At 46.5% G+C, this 19065-nt stretch overlaps 1 protein-coding gene and 1 pseudogene across 8 annotated transcripts; one reads left to right on the top strand and one right to left on the bottom strand.

Moving 5' to 3' along the window:
• The first annotated feature begins 1348 nt into the window (after positions 1-1348).
• Positions 1349-17208, top strand: LOC133766855 (zinc finger protein 621-like). 8 transcript variants are annotated; one of them, XR_009866772.1, is made up of 8 exons: positions 1410-1676; positions 2087-2163; positions 3635-3761; positions 4213-4317; positions 8248-8775; positions 9841-9909; positions 10620-10692; positions 16775-17208. XR_009866772.1 is itself a non-coding variant. In XM_062200659.1 (6 exons), the coding sequence occupies exons 2-6, from the start codon at positions 2140-2142 to the stop codon at positions 9906-9908; spliced, it is 852 nt and encodes a 283-aa protein (XP_062056643.1). In that variant the 5' UTR covers positions 1410-1676; positions 2087-2139; the 3' UTR covers positions 9909-10585. The 8 variants fall into 8 exon arrangements, 5 of the variants coding, with proteins under 5 accessions (XP_062056640.1, XP_062056643.1, XP_062056642.1 ...); XR_009866771.1 differs by lacking the exon at positions 16775-17208 and adding an exon at positions 9597-9748 and having other exon boundaries at positions 10620-10637; XR_009866770.1 differs by lacking the exons at positions 10620-10692; positions 16775-17208 and adding an exon at positions 9597-9748 and having other exon boundaries at positions 9841-10585.
• Positions 6459-6964, bottom strand: LOC133766451 (large ribosomal subunit protein eL21-like; annotated as a pseudogene).
• Positions 17209-19065: the final 1857 nt, after the last annotated feature.

The following is a 19065-nucleotide window of genomic DNA, read 5'->3' as shown; positions in this document are numbered from 1 at the left end:
AATGGCCATAATGGCTAGGGCTGGGTCATATTGAAGTCAGGAACCAGGAACTTCTTCAGGGTCTCCCACATGGGTGCAGGGGCCCAAGCACTTGGGTCGTCTTCCGCTGCTTCCCAGGTGCACCAGCAGGGAGCTGGATTTGAAGTGGAGCAGCCAGAACTTGAAGTGGCACCCATATGGCATTGTAGTTGATGGCTTTAGCAGCTACGCCACAACACCAACCCCAGTGGTCATTTCTTATCTTCTGGCGCCAATGCCCATTGTATTACACTGAAGTCCTTGGTGAGTAAAGTTGTACCTGGAACTGTCCAAAGTATGAGAGTAGTCAAAGTAAAGCAATGTGTGTCCATCACGTGTCATTGGAGTAAGTCCGCTGTTGCCCTGTTGATTCTCAGGAGTAGGTCACTATGATTAGGTAAGTGCTGATTGGATCTCGTCCAGTGGGTAGGGCTGTCACTGATTGGTTGGCTTTTAGGGGTGTTTATCATTGATTGGTTCCCGTTCAGAAGTTCTGGGCTGCTATCCCTTTGCTTACTTTCTGAAGTGTATTTACTGCTTATTGGTTGATTTTCAGGCATATATGTTGATCTGAAGTTATCTAAATGAACAATAATTACCTGTTTGTGATTTAGGACTTTGGTCAAAGTACTTTTAACTCTCACCCTCCCCTTTTCAATTCCCCTAGCCCCTTCCTTCAACCGGCCAAACCTGTCGGAACAACCTTTAGGAATCGTCCAGATCCTTATTTTGGGAGGCATGATTTTTTTTTTCCCAGCCAGTGCTGTTATTTAAGACAAAGTGTCAGTTCCTGGGTGGAAATGTAGCTCTAACTAATGAATTTTTGCAACTTATAAGCTACATAGAGGACCTTGAGGGTTTCCTGCCCCAACTGAAAACAGGACAAAATAATTTAATATAGGACATGTCCTGTATGAACAGAATGTTTGGCAACCTTAGCCAGCCTCAGTTACTCTGGGTATCAAGTGAGTCTGCCCTAAAAGGTTCCACATTCGTCTCTAAGAAGGGAGAGGGCTAACAGAGCAGATAGAAGCCACGGTTTTCCTCCAAGTTGCCAGGCCTCGTCTGGGGCCTCTTAGAGATGATACAACTCAGGTGACCCACGGAGGGTAGGCGGCGGGCCGGCAGCCGAGGGCCCCACCTCCGCCCAGATGCCGCGGTCTGGGCAGAGCCCTGCTGCAGCCCTGGTGCCGCCAGATACAGCAGAAACCGCCACGCGTTCCCGCGGCAACCCCGCCTCCTCCGCGGGCCGGGGCGAGTCACGTGGGGCCAGCGACCACCGAGGTGGGCGGCCTCCGGGCGGCCTAGAGGGGCCCTGGGCGCGCGCGCGCTTCCGGGTTGGATTCCAGTTACCGGCGTCTCGGGGTTTGGGAGCGAGGAGAGGTGAGCGGCGTGGAGTTTGGCGGCGTCTCCGTAAGACGTCCGCCCTCTGCGGACTTTCTCGCTGCTCCTGGCGGCTCGCTAGCCTCCTTCCCTCTTGAACTCGGGCCCAATGGCGACCCTCCCCTCCTTCACCCGGAGCTGGGGGGTGTGGGCCTCGCAGAAGCCGCCCGAAGTGTACGCGCGGCCTTCCAGGGCCGGGGCCCAGTGCGGGGCCACCGAAGCGTGAGCCTCTTTGCTCTCCTCCAAGAGCTCGTCGCGACAGCTTCGCGCGCCCGGTACCGACGGTTGTGGTGTTTGGGGGTCTCCTGCCCCCTTGGGTGGAGTGTTTAGATCCCTCCTGGGTCTCCGGTCAGCATCTTCCCCTCAGCCCGCCCGTGGCCAGCCATCCCGTCTCCTTGGCGGAGGCTTTTCGGAGTCGGTGCCATGGTCCTTAGAAACATTTCTCACAGACCCCACACCGTAGGGTCAGTCCTCTCGGCGTGAACAGGCCCAGGGATGCCCTTAAGGACTGAGTGGCCCAGGGGAGGATTAACCCGAGACCAGGTGTAGCCATTCCTAAAGGGAGTGGGGGGGGGCGGTGCTCGGCGTGGGAGCAGCCGGAGGGCCCCCTGATGGAGCCCCCGTCCAGTGTGAGACCGCTGGAACAGAGTGCCCAGTACTCACGGCTCTTCTCTTCGCCTCTAAGGAGCTGGCGCTTGCACATCCCAGGGCAGTGCGTGAGGCCAGGGGTCGTCAGCCATGCTGCAGCCGGTGTGGCCCCAGGTGAGTGGGGCTTCCTTTCAGCCTTGGTCACTCACGGTGGTCAGGAAAGGACGGAGAAGGCCTCATCTGGCCAGGCTGCGGTTTCCCCTCTGGCAGATGGGAGTGAGTGGTGAGAGAATTAAGAGTTTGGTGTGTAGAGGGTGGTGAGTGAGGATGTGTAGACGTAAGCGGAAGGAGAAAGGTGACCCAGGCCAAGGCATGGCCCCCTGAATGTGGAAGTCGAGGTCACATTCCACGAATCAAAGTCGCCAGCTGAAACCAGAGGAGTCCCTCGGCGGAGAGGGCGGACGTACCCCGGAGAGACCGTGTTGTTCTAATAAGCGTTTCCTAAAGTCTAAACGTGAAGCCTCGGAAGTGAAGTCAGAGCGGGTGGCTCGTTTTGAGATGGGAGAAGTAGACCCCACGTGGTAGGTCATGGCGAAGACTTCGGTTTCTGTTCCAGGTTCAGTGGGAAGGCACTGAAGTATTTTAAGCAGGGAAGGGGAGACAGGGAGAGTGACATGATTGGATTTATATATGAAAAAGGTTTTTCCTGCCCATGATGGCAAGCTGTGGGAGGCTATGGGCCAATTAAGAGGATTTTGATGGGCCGGTGCTACGGCTCACTAGGCTAATCCTCCACCTGCGGCGCTGACACCCCGGGTCTAGTCCCGGTTGGGGCGCCGGTTCTGTCCTGGTTGCTCCTCTTCCAGGCCAGCTCTCTGCTGTGGCCCGGGAGTGCAGTGGAGGATGGCCCAAGTGCTTGGGCCCTGCACCTGCATGGGAGACCAGGAGGAAGCGCCTGGTTCCTGGCTTTGGATTGGTGCAGCGCACCAGCTGTAGCAGCCATTTGAGGGGTGAACCAACGGAAGGAAGACCTTTCTCTCTCTCTCTCTTACTAACTATGCCTGTCAAAGAAAAAAAAAAAGGATTTTGAGGGCCGGCACTGTGGTGTAGCGGGTAAAGCTGCCGCCTGCAGCGCTGGCATCCATCCCATATGGGCGCCTGTTCGAGTCCTGGCAGCTCCTCTTCCAATCCAGTTCTCTGCTGTGGCCTGGGAAAGCAGTGGAAGATGGCCCCCAAGTCACGTAATGGACAGTATTGGGGAGATCAAAGAGAAATTGAGTATAGGGAACAAGGGGGAGCCATACGAATGCACTTATTTGGCAGTTGTCTTCTGTAGTGGTGGGTGTGTAGCATGTGAGGCAGTGGGGTCGTGGAGTCCATGCAGATGGGGGGTGCATCTGTAAAGCCGCTGTGCCAGGGTGAGAGTGGGACAGTGGTTTGGGGCCCCAGGACCATGCGAATGGAAGTGTTGGGACTCCCTTCTTGAAAGCGGGAGCACTGGTGGAGGGTTGGGCCCTAGCTGGGGTGCTGGGTACTCTTCTTGATAAAGCAAACCTTCTGTGGGGCTCAGGTCTATCCCTTCTGCAGCTCAGGCTGCTTCCTTCTGCCCCTCGCACAGAGCTTGAGCAAGAACCTGTTGTTTCAGGAACCAGTGACCTTTGAGGATGTGGCTGTGTACTTCACCCAGGACCAGTGGGCCAGCCTGGGCCCTGGGCAGAGGGCCCTGTACAGGGAGGTGATGCTGGAAAACTATGCAAACGTTACTTCCCTGGGTAAGGTCTCTCTCTAGGGCCCTTTGCAGTAGTTTGACATCTCCCTCAGCTTTTGGGGGATTCTAGTCCCTCCTGGGTTTGATGACCCCTAGGGGTATTCAGTGATCATAGCTTCCAAAGCTGCTGGGTGGGAAAATCCTTTCTCCCCTGTTTTTGAAATTGGCCATCCTTACACCCCAGGGAAGACGCTTCATCCACCCTTCGCGAGGGAGTGCCCTTTCCGTAAGTGGAGGCCAGACTGCAGAGCTGCTTTCCAAAGAGAATAGTCTCTTCTTGGCATGTGGTGGAGCAGTTTGAACCCTTCCTGAGAACTCCTGGCAGCCTGTGTGGCCTCCTGGGAGTTCTGTTTCTCTCCCCACGCACCCCATGGCAGGTGGGCTGAGAAAGGTCTCAGGAATGATTCTGGATGTTCTTTCCTCAGCCTGTTTTTCTTTTTTTATTCCTGAGGTAGCATTTTCATTTCCCAAACCTGCTCTGATCTCTAAGCTGGAGAGAGGGGAGGCACCATGCGGCCCAGATCCCTGGGACACAGAGGGTTTGAGAGGCATCGGCTCAGGTGAGTAAAAGAACCTAGTGTTAGGTTTCCCGTTCTGCCTTCCTGGTTTACTGTGGGAGAAGTGTTTGTTCTGCCAAGCGGGAGCAAACTTCCGGTCACTTCCAAGGCTGTGCTCAGTGTGATCTGTGACCTCTGACTTCTGGTCTGAGCCTGGAAGAACAGCCCTTTGGGGGCATGGCTACTTAGTCTGCCTGTGCCAGTGGCCATCCTCCTGTGAGGAAAACTGTGACCAGTAGTTCCTGCACCATGACTTTTCTCATCAGTAGGGATTTTTTTTTTTTTAAATTTGAAAGAGTTACACAGAGAGAGGAGAGGCAGAGAGAGAGAGAAAGAGAGAGAGAGAAAGAGAAGTCTTCGATCTGCTGGTTCACTCCCCAAATGGGCTCAATGGCTGGAGCTGCGTTGATCTGAAGCCAGGAGCCAGGAGCTTCTTCCGAGTCTACCACATGGGTGCAGGGACCCAAGGACTTGAGCCATCTTCCACTGCTTTTCCAGGCTATAGCTGAGAACTGGATCAGAAGTGGAGCAGCCTGGACTTGAACCGGCACCCATATGGGATGCGGGTACTGCAGATGGCAGCTTTTCCCACTGTGCCACAGCGCCTGGCCCGGGAGTTTTATGCCATTTTTTATTTGAATGAAGTGGTGTTTCAACCAGTTTTAAGGGATAATGTGATTCTGTAGGACGAACTGATTTATTTATTTTTGCCACAGCTACAGATTTAATTCTTACACATTCGGCAATGAAACATGGCTTTAATTTGTTTTTCTAGTATCTAAATCATCTAAAGCTTCCATGTACATAATCTTCATATTTACACTGTGTTTTTCCCAGATGGGACTGTGGAGCACAGCCTCTCTCTCTCTTTTTTTCTTTCTTTTTTTTTTTTTGACAGGCAAAGTGGACAGTGAGAGAGAGAGAGAGAGAGAGACAGAGAGAAAGGTCTTCCTTTACCATTGGTTCACCCTCCAATGGCTGTGCTGATCCAAAGCTAGGAGCCAGGCGCTTCTCCTGGTCTCCCATGCGGGTGCAGGGCCCAAGCACTTGGGCCATCCTCCACTGCACTCCTGGTCCACAGCAGAGAGCTGGCCTGGAAGAGGGGCAACCGGGACAGAATCCGGCGCCCCGACCGGGACTAGAACCCAGTGTGCCAGTGCCGCAAGGCGGAGGATTAGCCTATTGAGCTGCGGCGCTGGTCTCTCTCTCTCTCTCTCTTATACACACACACAGCACTTAGGGTTTCCCTGAGAGGGCCGTCTGTCCCAAAAGGCTGTGATTACCTAGGTTTCCTTTTCTTTGGAGGCAAATCTCCAAGCCTTACTTCTCAAACACACAGTTATTACACTCCCTGCTTTTTGAAGATTTATTTTTATTTATTTGAAAGAAAGAGTTATAGAGAGAGGTGGAGACAGAAAGAGTGAGGTCTTCCATCCTCTGGTTCACTCCCCAAATGGATTCAGTGGTTGGAGCTGAACCCGGCCTGAAGCCAGGAACTTCTGGGTTTCCCACAAGAGTGCGGGGGCCTAAGGACTTGGGCCATCTTCCGCTGCTTTCCCATGCACATTGGTGGGTAGCTGGATCAGAAGTGGAACAGCCAGGACTCAAAACTGGTGCCTATATGGAATGCTAGCGCTGCAGGCCAGGGCTTTAATCTGCTCTGCCACAGTACCAGCCCCAACCCCTTTGCTTTTTAAAGATTCATTTGTTTGTTTGAAAGACAGAATTACAGAGATAGTGAGAAAGAAAGATCTTTCATCTGTGGGTTTACTCTGCAAATGAGGGCAATGGCCAGGGCTGGGCCAAGCTGAAGCCAGGACCCTGGAATTCCATCTGGTTTCCCAGATGGGTGTCAGGGCCCCAGATACTTGGGTCATCTTCCTCTGGTTTCCCAGGCGTGTTAGCAGGGAGCTGGATCAAAAGTGGAGCAGCCAGAACTGAGACCAATGGTCATATGCAATGCAGATGCTGGTATTGCAGGTGGTGACTTGACCTGTCACGCTACAACAGTGGCCCCTGGTGGTCCCTTTACAGTGATACCCTGATGACCTGCAGCTCTCCAATCTAACTGCCATTCCAGCTGCCTGTCTGAAATAAAGTATGTTTTATTTCAGAGTATGATATAGAATATTTTTTAGCTCTTATTTATTTATTTTACATTTATTATGCCATGAATTCATAAGGAATGGGTTCCAGCAGCTCAGGCTCCTTTCCATTGGTTCTGACAAAGTGGGCTTCTCTGGGTGGAGCAGGCTGACGCTTTAGTTGAACCCAGGTACCCTTCTCTTTGGCTTCCTTCTTTTTCTGATCATTTTCCTTCACACGTTTCAAGAAGCTATCTCGGCTCTTAGAGTGCTTAATGTGTTCAATACGCACATTTATTCTCTTGGCAAGAATCTTGCCCTTTACTTGTTTGTTTACAACAATGCCAACAGCATGCTGGGTAACATTGTAGACTCTTCCAGTTTTTCCATGGTAACATTTATGGGGCATTCCTTTTTGAACAGTACCCATTCCCTTGATATCCACAATGTCACCTTTCTTGTAAATGCGCATATATGTGGCCAAAGGAACAACTTCCATGTTTTCTGAAAGGCCTGGAGAACATGTACCGGGAATATCACCTCTTTCCCTTTGTGTTCGTCATCTTGGCGAATTACTGGAAGATGGCGGCTCCGGCCGAAAGGATATAGAATATTTAAAAATAAAGTTAATTGGATGTTATTTAGAACCTGGTCACTGTACATAGTAGGTGAGGCATTGGGACCCATCTGTCTACTGGTTGCATGTCTTAGCCTGTGAGGCCTCTTATAGTCCTAACCTTCCCTCTATTCCACTCTCATCTCTTATTCCTTTTTTGGTTTGCTTTCTTTCTCAGCCCCCATCTCTTAAAAATTTTTCCCATTATTAAAAAAAAAATTATTTATTTGAGAGGTAGAGTTACAGATAAAGAGAGGGAGAGACAGGCAGAGAGGTTTTCCATCTGTTGGTTCATTCCCCAGATGGCTGCACTGGCTGGAGCTGAGCTGATCTGAAGCCAGGAGCCAGGAGCTTCTGGTTCTCTCATGTGGGTGCAGGGGCCCAAGCCCTTGGGTGTCTTCCACTGCCTTCCTAGGCCATAAGCAGAGAGCTGGATCGGAAGAGGAGCAGCTGGGACATGAACTGGCACCTGTATGGGATGCTGTTGCTGCACGTGGAGGCTTAACCTACTCCGTCACAGTGCCCCCTTCCCTCCCATTTTTACTGATTCCTCTTGTCTCATACTTACCTTTTAACTATTTATTTTTGTCTCATTTTTTAAAATTTATCTGTTTTCTTTGCCTTTCATTTGCCTTGGCTCAGTTCCCAGCCTTCCTTATGGGGGTACTTCTCAGCTTCTTTACTGCTCTGTTTCTGATGTCTTCACTTCTTTAGTTGTATGTCCCTTGTTTTATTTGTCCCTTTTATTTCTTGCATATATATATATATATATATATATATGCAAGATATATATATCTTATATATATATATAAGATTTACTTATTTTACTTGAAAGAATTACACAGAGAGAGAAAGAGAGGCAGAGAGAGAGAGGTCTTCCATCCGGTGGTGTCATTCCCCAATTAGCCCCAGTAGCCGGAGCTGCGCGGATCTGAAGCCAGGAGCCAGGAGCTTCCAGGTCTCTCATGTGGGTGCAGGGGCCCAAGGGCTTGGGCCATCTTCTGCTTTCCCAGGCCATAGCAGAGAGCTGGATAGGAAGTGGAGCCTGGGACTTGAACCGGCGCCCATATGGGATGCTGGCACTGCAGGCGGCGACTTTACCTGCTACGCCACAGCACTGGCCCTCTTGCATGTATTTTTAAAAGTCATGCTCTAAAAGAGAAAATTAGGACCACTGGATTCTGTTTTCCTTCCAGTCCAATAACTGGGAACACTTGTGGTTTCTTTGGGCAGGTGGTGAGTTCCAGATCAAAAAGGAAGTGCCCTCGATAAAGCAGGAAAGTCCTGAAGAGTCGGAGTCACACAGAGTGCCTGTAGAAGGATTCCTTGGAAAATCTGAATGTTCTGATTTCAGAAACAAGCCAAGGCAGACTTGCGATCTAAATCCAAATCTGATACTCCGAGGGGGAATGAAGTTCTATGAATGTAAAGAATGTGGGAAAATCTTCAGATACAACTCAAAACTTATCAGGCATCAGATGAGTCACACTGGGGAAAAGCCCTTTAAATGTAAGGAGTGTGGCAAAGCTTTCAAGTCCAGCTATGACTGCACTGTGCATGAGAAAAACCACAGCGGGGAAGGGCCCTATGAATGCAAGGAGTGTGGCAAAGGATTGAGTTCCAACACAGCCCTGACTCAGCACCAGAGGATCCACACTGGGGAGAAGCCCTACGTGTGTAAGGAGTGTGGCAAGGCTTTCCGCAGGAGTGCAGCGTACCTTCAGCATCAGAGGCTGCACACGGGGGAGAAGCTCTACAAATGTAAGGAGTGCTGGAAAGCGTTTGGTTGTAGGTCACTCTTTATTGTCCATCAGAGAATTCACACTGGGGAGAAACCCTACCAGTGTCAGGAGTGTGGCAAAGCCTTCACTCAGAAAATAGCCTCCATTCAGCATCAGAGAGTCCACACCGGGGAGAAGCCTTACGCATGTAAGGTGTGTGGGAAAGCCTTCAAGTGGTATGGAAGCTTTGTTCAGCATCAGAAACTGCACCCCCTGGAGAAGAAGCCCCTCAAGCCTCTTGGGCCGTCCCTGGTCAGTGTCCAGCACCCATCTCCAGCCTTAACTCCAGTTGCTCTCCAGGGATCATGCTCCGCCCCAGCACTGACCGTGCCTTCACTGACCTTTCCACATGCTGTGCTCATTCCTACCTCAGGGCCTTTGTTCATGCTGCTGCCCACACCTGGAATACCTGCTTCACCTACCCAGATAGTACATGTTTTCCAGGGTTTCACTCCCACTGTGAAATCTTGCCCAATTATTCTATCCTCTTCTCACCCCTCTTGAACTTTATCTTGGCACTCCTATGGTCCTTACCTTCAGGAAATCTTGCCCTTAATTTGAGTTTCTTTTGTATTTTTTCCTTACTTGTGTTACAACTGTTTCAGCATAAACTCCACTATAATATATGTACACTTTTTTTTTTTTTTTTAAAGATTCATTTTATTTATTTGAAAGACAGAGTTAGGGGGAGAGAGAGAGAGAGGTCTTCCATCCATTGGTTTACTCCACAAATGGCTGCACCAATCCAAAGCCAGGAGCCAGGAGCCAGGGGCTTCTTCCGGGTCTCCCATATGGTTGCAGGGGCCCAAGGACTTTGGTCATCTTCCACTGCTTTGCCAAGTGCGTTAGCAAGGAGCTGGATTGGAAGTGGAGCAGCTGCGACTTGAACCTGTGCCCATATGGGATGCTGGTGCTATAGGTGACTTACCTGCTATGCCACAATTCCAGACCCTGTATGTATGCTTAAAGACTGTATTTGTATAATATATTTTTTTCTTCTGGGTAGACAATGAAAATACTCACCCTTTGCCTTGGTCCCTTTTAGGCTTGAACATCTGTGACTGTATCTGCATCATGGGGTTGCTGGTGTTAGAAGTGCTGGGACAACATTAAGGTGTGTGAAGGAACTTTGGGGAAGTGAACATCCCTGTAATAGGCCAGTGTGGTTAGAGAGAACCAACCTGGGAAGGACAGGAGACACACAAGCCCTGTGGGAGCAGAGTTGGAATAGGCTTCCCAGGAGGATTTCAGAAATGAATATAGACTGTTCAGTGGGCCAATGGTGGAGTAATACAACTACAGTGGGTGGTCTTTGGCACAGATCACAGAGGATCTTATATTCTATGCAAAAGGTCATGTGAAACATACTGAAAAGTCTTTGTTGATAGCAGTCATCTACATGATTGATAGCAATCAGGTGTGGACATGTGTGTAAACATGATGGAGTTTTGCCCTTGATATGTAGATTTTTTTGTTGCTTTTGTTTTCTAAATAAATGTACATAACAGCATTCATCTTTGTTGCATCTATGGTGTCAGTTTTGCTTGGCAGGCATCTTCATGTTCTTTTTGCAAGTACTGACTTCCAGATTTTATTTACTTAAGGTAGTATGAACTGTAGTGAGGAATCTGGTGCATTACTAAAGAAATAGGAGGAATGGTATAAATCCAACTTAAGGAAACCCTGAAAAAAAATCTCTGAAGTTGTTTATACTTCTAGAAATTGAGGGACCTGTGTGGTAGGGTCAATGGCTAGACTTAAGTGGTGGGTTAGTGACATAGAATTTTGGATTTCTCTTGGTATTGACTTGATGATCCTTTACAGCTATGCAAAGGACTATGTGAAGTAATTACTGGAACAAGAGCTGAGTTACGCATTTATTAGCATTAATGTAAAGGTAAGTTCTAGATGTTGATGGAAGGGGCCGTATGTGTCTTTTGTGTGTGTTACTTTTGCTGTCTAGTTGTTTCTTCTTGACAGTTAATTGAAAAACCTTTACATTGTTGATTTTTAAATGTTACCCTGTCTGACTTAGCTGCTATGCAGTAAAAGTAATCTTCTGGCTTATCTCCCAGGAATTCTGATTTGGGGTGTTTGTGCTGATGGCCAGATCGTTAGTGTGCCCCATTCTTTGAGTGATGCATTTTAAATGGAAGATGTGAGTTGGGACTTTGGAGGAAACACTGATAAGGGGTTTGGGAGGGACCACTTTATTTCACAGTGGATCTGTAGGAGAGAGACTGCTAAAAGAAGCTTGGTTGACATCAGTTTAGAAGAAGAGAAAAAGCGAGTGGAATATGGCCTGTTGGGGAAAAAAAGAATGGAGCAAAGAGACTTAATGTGTATGACCCATGAAGAATTCTTGAGGTCTTCATTGTTGAGGTCTTTGGGAGTTGACACGGGCAATCCTTTGCTGTCTATTTGCTTATTGGCTGAAGTAATGAGGAAATAATTCTTGTTATAGAGTTAATACACATCAAAAAAAGCTCTTGCATTAAAGAGAGCACAAAATAGATACTAGACCCACACTAAGAGTAGGAAGTACCAGAGTCTGTGAGATGTGAAAGAAGTTGGTATTCCGGGCAGTATTTATATTCTTGTATGCATTCTTTAGAAAACAAGTGTTTGAAAGCTTACTGTTTGGGAAACTGGGGATGGGGCGTGGTGGGAAACAAAATTATCCAAAACCTAAAAACAAATCTGAAATCCTAAAATAAATGTATTAGCATGCAGTAGGGTTTTTGGTAAAGATGGTGGTTGAACATGTCATACCCTCCTGAAACCCCACTAAAATAGTTGAAGTGGTTGAGGATTAAAAGGCATAAATTGGCCAGCGCCGTGGCTCACTAGGCTAATCCTCCGCCTTGCGGCGCTGGCACACCGGGTTCTAGTCCCGGTCGGGGCACCGATCCTGTCCCGGTTGCCCCTCTTCCAGGCCAGCTCTCTGCTGTGGCCAGGGAGTGCAGTGGAGGATGGCCCAAGTGCTTGGGCCCTGCACCTGCATGGGAGACCAGGAGAAGCACCTGGCTCCTGCCATCGGATCAGCGCGGTGCACCGGCCGCAGCGCGCCTACCGCGGCAGCCATTGGAGGGTGAACCAACGGCAAAAGGAAGACCTTTCTCTCTGTCTCTCTCTCACTGTCCACTCTGCGTGTCAAAAAAAAAAAAAAAAAAGGGTAAATTGAGATGACAGCACAAGTAAGATGATGCTAACATTTGGGAGTTAGAAAGCAGTTGGAAGCGTTCTCACTTGTGGCAGACCTAAGGAAGGTAAACCCTAACCTGCACTGGAGGAAACAGAGCAGCCATTCTACACATGGCACAATCCCCCAGAAGGCGTGAGAAACAAGGACTTCAGATGTCTTAGGAAGTAGGGCATGCTGGTGGGGCTAAGCACAGGAAAAGTGGCTGAAAGTCTTAAAAACCATGTATATTCTCAGGTCCGCTTCTCAAAGCTCTTTATTTTCTAAAGCAATAAAACAGGAATTTTGGAGCTTCTGTTGCCACTTCTCCTTCACCCCAGCACACTGCCAGCTAGACTTCCGTGTGTAGGCTGGAAATTGTAAGGGCTTTCTTGGGGGAGATCTGATCAAGTCAAAAGACCAATGATACATCTCAGTTTCCCCAGTGAAAAGGCTCTACAGAGGGATTCCAGCTATGCACACAGCTTCTAGTTTGTTTTGGTGTATTTGAGAGAGTGACAGAGAAGGAGAGATAGGAGAGAGAGAGAACAATCTTCATCTTCTGATTCTCTCCCCAAGTGTCTGCAGTAGTTGGGACTGGGCCAGGGCAGAGGCAGGAGCCAGGAACTCCATCAGAGTCTCCCACGTGGGAGACAGGAGCTCAAGTACATGGCCTAATGCACTGCCTCCTAGGTGCACTAGCAGGAAGCTGAATCAGAAGTAGTAGTGGGACTCTTAGGCTCTCTGATATGGGATACTGTGTCCCAAAAGGTGGCTTTTCCTGTTGCATCATGATACCTTTTCCCTCCAACCAGGTTTTTAATAATCCATTCTTTAGTATAAACAAATAGGCAAGGATATGAAAGAGGCTGAACTGTGTGTATACACACAAAATAACTTGAAGGAAATAGACTGTTTGAGAAGGAAGTATTTTTTATGATTAGAAAAGATATTTGCATCCATGAAACAATAGCATGTGATAAGAAAATTAAAGAGAATAAAGAAGTCTTTAAAAACTGAAAATAACAGAAATGAGATTCTCAGTATTAGCATTGGAAAGCAAAGTCAATGGGGTTAATGACAAGAACAAAAAGAAAAGTAGCCGAAAAAAGGTTCCGTATATATGATCTGACAGTCATTAAAAAGAGAGAAATGGAGAAATTGGAGAGAAAATCAAAGGAGTGTGTGCTTTGTGTGTCTCAGTCACCACAAGGCTCCCTGGACTCCAGCGATAACCCTGTTACATCTGCACGTTTGCCTTTCTGTCTTCATCTGTTCCCTCTGCAGCTCTCTAAACCCTTACATTCTGTGGGTAACGGACAGTCCCTCGGTCGGTAGCTAGAGTTCAACTATCCTCAACATGTCTGCATGCTGCTTTTCTTCCTCCAATCAAAACGTGCCTATCCCTTGAGGATACTGCTTCTCCAGCACCCTCTGAAGTGCAGTGGATTTGTGTTTCAGTATACTCCATTTTGCTACTTTCCTAAGGACACCTGGGATTTTAATAATGTTAAAAATGTATTTTTTTTCCTGGTGCCATTTCCCATTTGATATTCAAGCTCAGGGCATTGCAGGTTGGTTTTGACTCCGGGGATGGTGAATGACCTTGCTCATGGGTGAAGTGTTTTGATGGCTGCTGTCAACTCTGATGTAAACTTTCTAAGAACAGCAGTCTCAGTGTAGCCGAGTTTTCAGTGATACTGCAGTGTGAAGTAGTGACTGGGAGTAGGGATTCTTTTTCTTACTGCTGTCTTGCAGGCATTCTTAGCAGTTTAGTTACAATTCCTTCTTCAGTGACTAGAAAATTGGTTAATTATGGAAGGATGGTGTCTGTCAGATTATAAAAGTGCAAATAAGAAGTGCCCCGTGTATAGGCAGCAGAACACTGAAGCCAGATCGTGCCTTTTAGTGAGACAGGAGGTTCTCTTTCCAGCTGCTGAGTGCTGGGGACAGAACAGTTTTGTACTTCTCGGTTTTCCATAAACAAGGTGCTTAATTGTTTTGCGAACAGCTTGCAAGAGATGTAGACATCATTTACAGAGTGTCCATTCTAAATCTTTTGATTATGCAAAGCAGCTTTTAAATGAAATTTAGGTTTAAGAAATTATTTTCTGATTATAAAAGAAATACATGCTCACAGCAAAAAGCTAACTTAGAAAGTAGCCAGGCCTGAATTTCACTTTTAATACAGTGTGCCCCACATATCTGCACATTCCACTTTGATGGATCCACCCAACATTTTTCTTGCTGCTGTTCCCTAAAAAATACCAAGTAACTATTTAGATAGCATTTACAATGTAACAGCTATTACATACCATCTAGAGATGATTTAAAGTACACTGGAGGATGTGTGTAGGTTTTTTTTTTTTTTTAAGATTTATTTATTTGAAAGTCAGAGTTACATAGTTGCACAGAGAAAGAAGGAGAGGCAGAGAGAGAGAGAGGTCTTCCATCTGATGGTTCACTCCCCAATTGGCCGCATCGCCAGAGCTGCGCTGATCTGAAGCCAGGAGCTTCTTCCAGGTCTTACATGCGGGTGCAGGGGCCCAAAGACTTGGGCCATCTTCCACTGCTTTCCCAGGCCATAGCAGAGAGCTGGATTGGAAGTGGAACAGCCAGGTCTTGAACTGGCGCCCATATGGGATGCTGGCGCTGCAGGCCAGGGCGTTATCCCACTGCACCACAACGCCGGCCCCAGTGTGTGTGTGTATGTGTGTGTGTAGGTTATATACAAATATGGCAGCATTTTATAAAAGGAGAGAGGAGAGCCAGACACAGAGAAAGAAGTCTTGGATCTGCTCATTCACTCCCCAAATGGCTGCAGTGGCCAGGGATGGGCTAGACTGAAGCCAGGAGCCAGGAGCTTCATCTAGGTTTCTCATGTGGGTACAGGGGCCCAAGGACTTGGGCCATCTTGTATTGCTTTCCCAGACACATTAGCAGGGCGCTAGATCAGAAGTGGAGCAGCCGAGACACAAACTGGCACCTATAAGGGATGCCAGCGATGCAGGCAGTGACTTAACCTGGTGTGCTACGGCGCTGGCCCCCATACATAGATGACATTTTTCACTTAGCAGAATATCATTCACATGTCCTGCTCAACAAGGACTCTATGATATATATATATATATATATGTATTTATATGCCCATCCTTTTAAAATATATATTTAATAGCTGCATCATATTACATTGCCTAGAATTGTATTTATGGAATCAGTTTCTTATTCTTGAACGTTTAAGATATTTCCGGTTTGAATGTCTTAAAAACTTTAATGAACACCTTGTACATACGTGATTGATACAGTCATGATTTTTAAAGTTTATTTCTACATATTTTTTAAAAATAAAAGAAATGGAATATTTCTGATGAAGTGGGGTCTCTGATCATTGTTTTCTGTCTCCCTCCATTATTTTTTCAGATTTTTTTCATAAATAATATATAGTATTGCTTGGTACATTAAAAAGGTTTACATAGATGCTGTTGTCCCAGGGGCTTAGGAGACAATTTTGCCATGTTTAAACATGTGCAGTGATCTGGTTTTAGTCTCTGTGTATCATATATAAACTTTTTTTTCCCCTACTAATTTATGCTTGAAGTTTAAAAAAATGTGTGGTTTAGTAAAATGAGGAAGTAGACCAAACAAAGATTCAGTGTCTAAGAAGTGGAAGATCCATTATTTACAGAATAGTGGAGGGACAGGAAGACCATTTTGTACCTGTTTAAACTGGAATGGGATGTTAAAAAACTGGGAGACTTTCAAGGAAAAAGTACAGAATTTCAAATTCCAGCCCATTATTATGTAATATCAGAACACTGAGGACTAAGAAAAGGTATTCTTAGAGCTCCTGGGGATGGGCAGGAATGGGGAACAGGTCACACATCAAGAAACTGGGATCAGAATGGCATCAGTCTTTAGCAGTTCAAGTTGCTGAAAGATAATGGAGCAATGCTTTCAAAATTCGAGTAAATGATTTTCAGCCTAGGATTCCATCCTAGTCAAACTATCCATCAGTAGTAAATTAATGGAAGTAGAATGTTACGTGTTGACTGATAAATATGCTAAAAGTGCTAGCATTAGAAAATCATCATACTGAGACCATTATCATAAAAATTGATTCATGTGAGAACCATCAGTGAATGTTCAATCTAGGGGATAATTAGGATCAGAATATTTGTATAGTATAAAATGGAAAGCTTATTAATAGCAAGAGGAAGCACAGTAACTATTTAGAAGTTATACAGTGTCTGGACTGGATGATCACAATTAACGCTACCAGTGAGGGGCAGATGGCAATTGTGTCTTTCACATATGATGACCTGAGAAAGGCCCAGCACTGAAGAGTGTTCCAGCCTGAGATGACTCTGGATCTAACCACGAGGGTGCACCAGATAAACCCAACTTGATTACATTTTTTAAAAAAGGAGTTTTTGTATTAGCAAATGTGAATGTCATTGAAGAGAGATTGAGGAAATATTCCAGATTAAGGGTGACTAAAGGGACATGATAATTAAATGCAATACTTGATCTGAGTGGTTCTTCTCCTAGTGAAAAAGTAAACTGCCGTAAAGGAAATTACAGAACCAATTTACAACATTAGAATCCCTGCCATAGAGAAAAGCAGTGGGTCAATGTTAAACTTACTGAAGTTGATAACTGTATTATGGTAATGGAATATTATCCTATGGAAATATATACACAAGTCTTTATGGATAAACAATTTTGTGTGCAACTTAGTCAAATTTTTTTTCCAAGCCCGACTGAATCCAGCTTTACTAAAGGTTCTTTTCATAAACAGACGTGGTATTTCAAGCACAACATGGACAGAGAATCCCTAACAGTATGCAGCAACTTTCAACTCCCTTCTTCAGTGGACTATCAATCAAAAAGGCACTTTACCCAATGAATGGGGCTGACTTTGTTGTGTGGTGGGGAAAGCTGCCCCCTGTGATGCCAGCATCCCATATGGGTGCTGATTGGAGACCCGGCTGCTCTACTTCCAGTCCAGCTCCTCCTGATATGCCTGGCAAAGCAGCAGAAGATGGATGGTCCAACTGTTTGGGCCCCTTCACCAACGTGGGAGATCCAGAGGAGGCTCCTGACTCTTGGCTTCGGACTGGCTCAGCCGTGGACATTGTGGCCATCTGGGGAGTGAACCGGCACCTGGAAGATCTCCCTGTCTCTTTCTGTCTCTTCCTGTCTCTCTTTATAACTCTGACTTTCAAATAAATAAATCAGTCTTTAAAAAAAATGAAGTCTTTATTTGATGTTCTGAAAAGGGAAAGTTTAGAGTGAGGGTTGACACTTCACATTTAGCTCTGAATATCCGCGGTCCAGAAAAGGAATAGTGGCTCTTAGGAGGGACACCATCTCAGTGGTGGGACTGTGAAGTCCAGATGACCTGTTGTGCTCGAGTCAGGTCCCAGCACGTCTCAGCATTGGCTTAAGGGAGTTAAGTCTATGCTGAAGGCAGGCAGGGAGGAGGAAGAGGACATAAAATCAAACTGAGTTTTTCCATGCCCCAGGGTTTTGTGCCCTGATGGCAATATGTCAAAGGCAGAGAATCCCTGCTGGGAGCCAGGAGGAAACCTCTCAAAACTACAAGGGAACGCTGTTTTTCCCTACATCATTCCAGCTGTGGAGACCCCAAAACAACAATGAAGTGTTCCGTGTGCTAACAACATGGCTTAAAAAGTAAAGCAAAACTGCATTTTTGTAAAAATTGGTAAGAAATGGTACTTCAGACTGTACAGTCACCAGAAGTACACAGTTACAAGAAATGCACACTTCACTTGGCATCTCCTGCACCTGCAGCTTCCTGTGCCTGGTCTCTGTTGCTGTCTCCGTTTTCTGCGGAGTTATTCCCATCCTGGCCAGCATCAACATTTCCCCTTTTCCCTTTGGGTTCTTTCTCTCCCTTTTACGCAGGGGTCTTTTTAGGCTTGGATTCTGGCTTTTGGAGGAGCTGGTTTAGCAGACAGCCTTCTGGGTCTTCTCCATGGTTTGTCCTTCACGTTGGCCTTATCTCCTTTAGCATTCCCTTCAGCATTCCCCACCAGTAGGGTGATGGTGGGAAGCTCTAGGTGTGGGGATGCAGGAGCTCACAGGGTTTTGTTGGTCTAGTGGTTGTTCTTGCCTCCTCTTTTTCCTTAGTCAAATCCTTTATTAAAATCATCTCTACATCCAAGAAAGAGGAAGCAAAAGCAAATGCTAAGGAAAATGAAAAAAAGCATTCATAAGTGAATCTGGATAACAGGTAAATGTTTCATGTACTATTATTAAAATTGCTATAAATTTGGAAAATTTCCAACTGAAGCAGAAGAAATTCATGTGACTACACTTTAAGCATTCAGGGACCAAATATGTTAAGTATAACGTTTTAAGAGTATGTGGGGACTGGCACTGTGGCGCATCCCATATGGATGCTGGTTTGAGTTCTGGCTGCTCCACTTCTGATCCAGCTCTCTGCTGTGGCCTGGAAACGCAGTGGAAGATGACCCAATTCCTTGGGCCCCTGTAACCATGTGGGAGACCTGGAAGAAGCTCTTGGCTCCTTGCTTAGGATCAGCTGAGCTCTGGGCGGTTGCTTTCATTTTGGGAGTGAACTAGTGGATGGAAGACCTCTCTCTGGCTGTACCTTGCTCTGTAACTCTGTCTTTCAAATAAATTAAATAAATCTTTAAAAAAAAATGTGTGCTTCAAAAAAATGAGGAAATAGCTAAGAAAAAGAAAACAAGGGATCCTGGAATTGAGGATTCAGTATTAGAGGAGGAGAAAGGAAATCCTAAGAATGGAGTTTATTCTGTTGCTAGACAGCAACAAGTCTAAATTATAGTAGAAAGATAAAGGGCTGTGGGAGGGAGCTCTCTAAAGGGGATGAAAGGGCAACTGACAGATTACTTAAAGTGTTTGAATATTAGGGAAAAATACTGACAGGTCTTTGGGGAAAATTGGTCACAGAAAACAAAATTACAAAAGGGTCTAAGCAGCTGTGAGCTACAGGAAAAGCATAAAGCTGAGAAAAAGTAATCATAAAGTAAACTTTTGCTTGGAAGATAAGACTACATGGTCATGGTAATATAAGTGCTA

Source organism: Lepus europaeus, chromosome 9, assembly GCF_033115175.1.
Source record: "Lepus europaeus isolate LE1 chromosome 9, mLepTim1.pri, whole genome shotgun sequence".
Lineage (NCBI taxonomy): Eukaryota > Metazoa > Chordata > Mammalia > Lagomorpha > Leporidae > Lepus > Lepus europaeus.
The sequence above is the reverse complement of the archived record's forward strand: the minus strand, read 5'-3'. Positions and strand labels throughout refer to the sequence as shown.